At 33.5% G+C, this 7,960-nt stretch overlaps 1 protein-coding gene across 2 annotated transcripts in view; it reads right to left on the reverse strand.

The window, feature by feature from the left end:
- Positions 1–2,664: 2,664 nt before the first annotated feature.
- LOC108728496 (solute carrier family 35 member F2) overlaps positions 2,665–7,960 on the reverse strand; it is a 9,079-nt gene continuing 3,783 nt past the window's right edge. The window contains exons 4-9 of one of the 2 annotated variants that reach the window (XM_018457062.1): positions 6,811–6,973; positions 5,709–5,865; positions 5,411–5,621; positions 3,747–3,874; positions 3,465–3,660; positions 2,665–2,924 (exon numbers count right to left, since the gene is read on the reverse strand). In XM_018457062.1, the coding sequence (XP_018312564.1) occupies positions 2,889–2,924; positions 3,465–3,660; positions 3,747–3,874; positions 5,411–5,621; positions 5,709–5,865; positions 6,811–6,973 (891 nt within the window). In that variant the 3' untranslated portion in view covers positions 2,665–2,888. Of the gene's footprint in view, positions 2,925–3,164; positions 3,661–3,746; positions 3,875–5,410; positions 5,622–5,708; positions 5,866–6,810; positions 6,974–7,960 lie in introns of those variants that run through there. The other variant, XM_018457061.1, reaches the window with a different exon arrangement.

Here is a 7,960-nt window from a genome sequence, read left to right on the forward strand (position 1 = left end):
AGCCTATATAATAGATGTCCTTGTTTATCTTGTATATTAAATAAAGACACCTATCGTATAAATCGTGGACTAAGCGCATGGTGTAAACGTAGCCTTTACCACCGACGAGTTACTATTAAAGAGAGAAGCCTGAGAGCGGCCATGCCCGGGATTTAATTGCAACCTTATTTTGAAGCGCCTCTATGTCCACAAAACGTGGACGTTGAACTACGTAGCCAATGTCCACGATCCCGTCGGTAATGTTTACGATTTTTTGTTTGATTCGTCGCTATATCTACGATTTTCGGTCCGTTAGATAGACAAAGACGAACAATCGTTTGTTCAACAAGCGCCGACAGATTGATTGTTCGTCTTTATCTATCTAACGGACCGAATCTATCTCGGGATCCATATAATTCTCTACACATCTACCGATAGTTGTCATCTGTCGGTGTCGATACCGACTGCGCATAATTGACGTCTGGAAATAATTGATGAACGATGACATTATCGACAATTGAAAAATTGTAATTTTGTGGCAATATATAAGATATTATATCACATTGCACGTGTTCTAAATAATAAATATTTCGTAATTTTGAGTCCAGAATCGATTCAACAATATTTTAAATGTAATTGTCAAGTTTTAAACTTAAATATTGATTATTAACAAAGTTATTATGTAAAATGTAACTAAGGTGCCATAATACCACCTTCTCCTCTATATGTATATTATAGAAATTGATTTTCCATAAATTTGTTCTTATTTTAATATTAACACTTTCTCTTTTAGCGATAAAAATATATATTTCTGAATTCTTTTTTTCGACTATTATTTTTGTTTTTATTTAGCAAGTACTCATTTTGGTTTCAGGAGCTGTCACTTTAAAATTATCACGGTGCAAGTGTTTAAATGTTCAAAATTTAACTGTTTAAATGGTTAAAATTCAAAATTGAATTTTCTCGATTTATTTATATAAAATAATATACTTTTATCCTCTCAAACCGCAAAAAATTGGCACAAAATAATAACTGATAAAATAATTTAGATTAATATACTTTTCGCGATTAAATAAGACTGTATTCTTTATGTTGGATTTGGTATCCTATGATAAACAAAATTAGTTTGGAGTATAAGAAGCAGAATATTTGGCATGAATTTATAAAGAGTCACACATTATATATATAAGCGATGCGGTAACGTCGCGACATTGAACAAAAATCAGTTTTAATTGTATCTCTTCCAGGAGCTTGAATCGCGAAAGAATAAATTCGCAAATCAGCAAATTAATGGAACATGTAATCAGTCAAGAAGTAGCAATGAGTTTTCTAGAGTAGCTTTCTACAATTTTAAGTATGGGAACATTAAATGATCTATTTAAAATGAGAAAAATTAAATCCTCGCAAGTTAGCGATGTTATTAAGAAAACGAAATTGATAAAGAACAATGCTTCTTAAATCTAAAGAACACTAAAGACTAAATTAAAAGAATTTCAGTAAATACTAGAATTTCAAAATAGGAGGAGGGAATTTTTGCTGAATTATCACTTTTTTTCTATTTTTCAACGTTAATTACGTAAGATTAATTTATTGATTGATTGTATAATAATATGAATTAGTATGGTGTAACAAAGTCAAAGTTGTGTCAAGTTTGGATTTTCTGCTCATTTTGTAAATGTCTTGTGATTCCATTGTGATTAGTTATATCAACAAAAAAGGTGGATCATTCACAAGAATGTAAGATTTAGTCATTATTATACTTCGATATTGTGCGCGCAATAGCGGAATACAAATAAGTATTTCATCATAATTATTGTAAGTATTATCCGCACTGGTGATGATGTTTGTTTATTGCATCCGCAAATCGTACTATTGTAGAAGAATAGAATAGCGTAGCATTATTACATAGTCGACTTACATTTATTGTATTAATTAGGTCGAGTTCGCGTCGGATTGAATTATGTAAAGTTTTCCCCTCGCTCAGCCCTCATTTTATCAGCGTAACTTATAAATATCTCTGTATATACTACAGTATATCGATCGTAATAGTCATAACAAACTTCCACGAAGGTAATTCGTGTTAATATAAAAAATTTAAGTGAAAATGAGTACACAATGTACGTAAAACGAGTATATGTTTTACATTCGCATTCTCCTAGTTCTACGATCTAAGTGTTTATAGACTTTAACATTTGGCACGTTTCGTTCTTACAGAATTAGTTCACATCTTTATAAACAATACTAGAAATGTTTTTGATTCGAAAGAATATTGGTATCTACTTGATATATATTTTAATTTTATAGCCGTCTTTGAATTGAATTCGATTATAGATGAATACACACACGAAAATATGTGATTATTACGAAATATTTAAATCTTAAATATTAGTCGCCAATGTATAATATACATATCGAAAGTGTCCAATTAGATAGTTATACATGTACTGTAACGAGATAAAATTATTTTTCATTATCAAACTAGTTATTATGCTATCCAAATTTATTTCGTCACGCGCACAAAAACTATAAAGTTAATTATAATAATTAAAATTGTTACAATAATTAAGTTATATTCTAACAAATAGTATTTTTTCATATTATATATTTTTAATATAAAAAATAAATTATATTTATCTACTAAATAACGTCTAAACACATTATCGAAACAATTGAAAGACGGTCCAGTTATCGTTTCTCTATTAAGTACAATTAACACTGTGTAATAATAATTTTACACAGATATCTAAAAGAAGTCTTTAGACTGTGTGCTAGCGTTCGTAATTACGTATCGACATACAAACATCTTTTCGTGCTTTCTAAGGACTCCGTTTCAAGAAGTCAAGAAGTTCGCATTTTGAATGAATGAATTGCATGGTATTCTATTCTAGGCAGTCGTTTTCTTCCGCTTATTAATTACAGGCAGAACCACTGTTCCCATTCGCAGCCTGAAACCGTCACAGATTTCATTTACACCTCCAAGACTAGATAAAGAAATACGGAGAGATCACTCGCTATCGGAGGCAGATAGATTACCACAAAAAAATTTTCTTTTTAATTGTGTATGCGGACAATCTCATTTAGACGTTACTTTAATACAAAACAAGCTTGCCATCAAACGTATAACGATATAATCTAGAACTTATGCAATTATTAATTTTATTTATCGTTTGATTTTATTGCCTTCGTATGAATCAGTTACATTATGCGATTTCTGTTCCAAAAAGCTTATATAATTTTTATAAAATGAATCTACCAAATTTTAAAGAATTAGCATAAAACCGAGTCTCATGTTGCAACACGAAGTTGCATTATTGAAAATGAGTAGATTTCGAGAAAATGTTCAATCGCGTGGATTCTATCTGCCTCGGAATATCACGCGAACCCTTCGCTCGCGTCAAGTTCATTCCCGATAAATATCAGGGCACACCGGTACTCGTATCGAAATATGAATTGGACGAGACACGCGGCATCGATCGTGATGCTACCTTTAGATTTGCTTGACTGCCGTAGAAAGAGGTGAAGGCTGTGTCGGAACTGACGCTAAGTGGTAGGCTTGTCGCGTCCATTGTCTCTCTCTCGCTGCCGAGAGTGGATGCCCTTATGTCAAGGGTGCCACTCACGCCGGACATTCCGGAACTCGTAGCCATCTCTACTTCACCAACATCAGGATGGGACATGTGTCTTGAGATTAAAATAATGTTACGTTAACGCATGTTCGATAATTCGTTTCGAAAGATTCACTCAATGATTAATAGAATTATTTTTACCTATAATCCGGAATCGGCGGTTCAATGTGTTGCCTCCGTGAGTTCGACGACATTGGTGTTCTTTTTATGGCGTAAATGTATATGCCGGTCATCGTGAGCGCGTACGAAACGAAGTACAATGCGTGAAACTGGGGGGAGACGAAGAAAGAGATTTCAATACTGATTTATATTATTTTTATTTACGGAAAGAATGATTTTGCTAAAGTATCTAAAAAGCTAGATACAGATCTGAAAATAATTATTTTAAATCATTCAAATGATTATTTGAATGGTCAAGCATGAGTAATATTGCAAAAAGTTTTGATATTAAGTAACCAATTTGAACGCCTTACAGAATTATTTTGATATTATTTTGTTAGTACCACAAATTATTTTCAGATTTATATCTAAATTTTTAAATATTTCACTGTTTTTTCCGTGTACGATAAGCTAACTTTACTTTGAAAATAAGATACTTAGTGAGGCACGCAATATTTGAGACTTCAAAATTCTTGTCTCGCCTTGAAATCAAAATGATATCAAGACAATATTGATTTAATAAATTTCGAGACAATATTGCCTTTTCAAGATCAATATTCTCGGCTTAAGAATATCAAAAATATCGAATATTAAATGAATAAATATATTTTTAGAAAACAGATATACATAGATGTATTAAGCAATACAATAAGTGTTTTAAGCTTTAAGCCGTAAGAAATTGACCAATTACAGTCGAATACGAGGAGAATAAGCCACTGTGATTCACCCATTTCTTATGGCTTAAGGCTTAAAGAGTATTGTAGATCCTATTGTAGATCCGGGTTAACCCTATGTCTATATTATACCCCCACTTCCTTCACTTTCTTTTGTTAGAGAGAGAAAGAATACTCAGATTGTGTTCCCATCCTTTCACACGCGTTAGTCATCGATAGCCTTGTCTGGCATATAGCAATGCTTGTCTATCTATATTAATTATATCTATGCGCGCCGCCAACCCACTGAACACGCTGCCTTCTTCCGATTAATTGTATTCAGCAGAACGTTTATTTTGCAACTGTTGGAAGTTTTCTTCACACTGATTGGATTATACTTTTAGATCTAAAGCAGGCCTGTTTGAGCTCCGGAACCAAAGTACAAAGCCATCGCAAAAAAATTCAATGTGGGTAAGATTTCGGGGACTGTAAGGTGTTGATATGCATGTAAATGACACTTATCAAGACTTTACAGTCTCTAAAATCTTACTCACATTGAATTTGTTATATCGATGGCTTTGCGTTTTAGCTCCGGAGCTCAAATTGGACAGGCCTGATCTAAAGGTATGATTCTATCTCAGCAGATTATCATAAAACGATTGCAAAACTGTTCCATTGAACCCAGCCAATCAGAGATTTTTTAATTTTAAAAATTTGTAAAAAAAAGTTAATATTTTCGAAAATATCGAAATCGAGACGAGATTTATTTTCGATCTCGATAACGAGATCGAGACGAGAATTAATTTTTCAATATTTTTGCGAGACGAGATAATATTTTTAAAAATATCGTTTTGTCTCGTCTTAGTGCATCACTTCATACTGCGTAAATATTTTAGAAGTATTGAATAATACTTTCTATTTAATGTATTTAAATGAGAACGCTATCGATCGTAAAGGAAATGACGACATTCGTAATGCGAATCAATAACCTACCTTGTAGTGATGATTAAGCATTCCAGCTAATATATTGAAGGAGTCTGAGGTGAGCAGCGCTAGTTGCAAGGCGGTAGCGCCAGATTCGAACAATATTACCGGTACCAAAGAGAAGAACATGAATTGCGTAATGCAGTAAAGAACCAGGATCGTTATTACTGGTACGTTGTCCCAATGAAATGCTTCTATTTGAAACCTCTGGAGCACGGCGCTGTAATGATGTGATCGATACAAAAATGTCACTCATTCAAAGCATTCCTCTGAAAACTTTTGATATCCATTATGGTTTACTACTTACGTTTGCATGCAACTCAATATCGTACCGAAAAAACCAATCATGCCGAGGTATTCGATAATATCGACCGTTTTAACGCCCAATTCCTGAAGAACCGTCGTTATCGAGAACAACACCGCGCCGCCGAGACAAAGCATATCGCCGACAAGTTGATTCTTCCCTAACGGGTTGAAACGTTAAACATTAATTTTTTTTTCGCTCTCTTTTACCGCGAAATAGCTTGTCTATGCATTTATAGTCCAGCACTGATAGTCAATTCTTATGTTCAAGACGGTCTTAAGATGTCATAAACCAATCACAGAACCGTATTAAATAGCATCTTAAGACATTGCTTAAGACGGTCTCAAGACCGTCTTATATTTAAAAAACCGTTTACATACTGCTCAAAAAAATTATGGCCTAGAAAAATTATGGGCAAAAATTGACCAACTTTGACTAACGATAACTTTGCGAAAAATTATCGTAAGATAACGTTTTTTTTTTTAAATTAAAGCTTGAAATCTCTACTTTAAGTTATCGAAATTTACACGCAGAAACACGATGTGCAAAATCTACGTATACGCAGAAACGTGCAAAATCCATCCAGCAACCTCATGGTGCATATCCAGTAATGCAAGTAATGTCAGTAGTATATGTCAAAAATGCAAGGGTTACTTTAAAGTGCTGTAACTTTGCAAAAAAAAATGGCTGCGACTCTCTCTCTCTCTCTCTTCCTTTTTTTTTTAAATTAAAGGGGAAAGTTCGAACTTTATGCCGGTGCAAATGTCATTCCCCAAAAAATTTACAAAGTCCGAGCATTCCGTCCAAATTTGCAATTTTCAATATGACAAACACATCTTCATATTTTTTAGAGTTACAGTGGTAGGGATGCAGCAAACTTAAAATTTGGCCATAGCATCTTAAAGTAGAGTTTTCAAGTTTTAACTTAAAAAAAAAACCGTTATCCTACGATAATTTTTCGCAAAGTTATCGTTAGTTAAAGTTAGCCAATTTTTGCCCATAATTTTTTTATGCCATAATTTTTTTGAACAGTGTATTTAAATATAAGAATTGATTATGATACTATGAATATCAACCTATTTGCATTCTATTCATCGATAATTACCAGTAGCAGTGGGATCGTTATTGTCGTCTATACCAGCCCAAACCAGACATCCCACGCCCATCAAGCAGACGGACACGCCGACGATGTGCACCATTCTATATCTGACGCCCAATACCAGAAACGAGAGTACCAAAGCGACCGGTATCGCCACGCAGTCAAGAAGCTAAAATATTTTATAGCCTTTTTATAATAGTTTATATATTAGCCATGTTTGTATGTATAGTAACAGAGAAGCGAGTTAGAAGCACGCAACAATAATTCATAAAGCGTGCAATGCGTTTGATTAAGCATGAGTGGCTCGAGCAACGAGGGAACGAGCATTGTTGGGTCGAAAACCCAACGTTCTCTCTTCCGCTATGACTATTACAATGCCTGTTCTGTACGCCATTCATAGTTGATATGAGTATTACTACGCTAGATAATACAAACTCAAACTATGCGAGAGGAAAGTTAAGTGCTTGAGTAGGAAATCGTATATTAAACAACATCGACAGAAATCGCGCTTGAATTGGATTTAAACGTGAGCGGAGGTAATCACGAAACTAGGGATGCACCGGATATCTGGAAAATATCCGATATCCGGTATTATCTGGCACTTTTTTTACTATCCGACCGGATAATTGGATATCATTAGTATCCGGGAATATACTGTTAAATCTATAGTGTCAAATTTAATCTAACGTGAATCACCACTGCTCCTACTAAATATATCGTTATTTTTTATCAAAACGATAGTTAAATTTGACACTATATCATGTCAATTTGACACTGTATAGTGTCAAATATAACTATTGTTTTAGTATAAAATAACGATATGAGTAGGAGCAATGGCGACTCACATTAAGTTAAATTTGACTGCACTATAGATTTAACAGTGCATATCCGGTTGAAATTTGATATCATTAAATTGTCGATTTTTTATTATACAAATGTTCTAAAAATAAGTATGCATATTCATAATGTTATAATATCTTATACATGTTGCAAAATTACAATTTTTTTCTTTATAGGCTTTTTTTAAGACATTTTTCCGGAATCCGGTCCGATATTCGGAAAATGTCGGATATCCGACTTGAAGAAATTGCCTGCTCAGATATTCGACCGGATACCGGATATCCGATGTTACATTTTGTCTGAATATCCGATATCC

This window comes from Mycetomoellerius zeteki, unplaced genomic scaffold (assembly GCF_001594055.1).
Source record: "Mycetomoellerius zeteki isolate Tzet28-1 unplaced genomic scaffold, Tzet1.0 scaffold62, whole genome shotgun sequence".
In the NCBI taxonomy this organism is placed as follows: Eukaryota; Metazoa; Arthropoda; class Insecta; order Hymenoptera; family Formicidae; genus Mycetomoellerius; species Mycetomoellerius zeteki.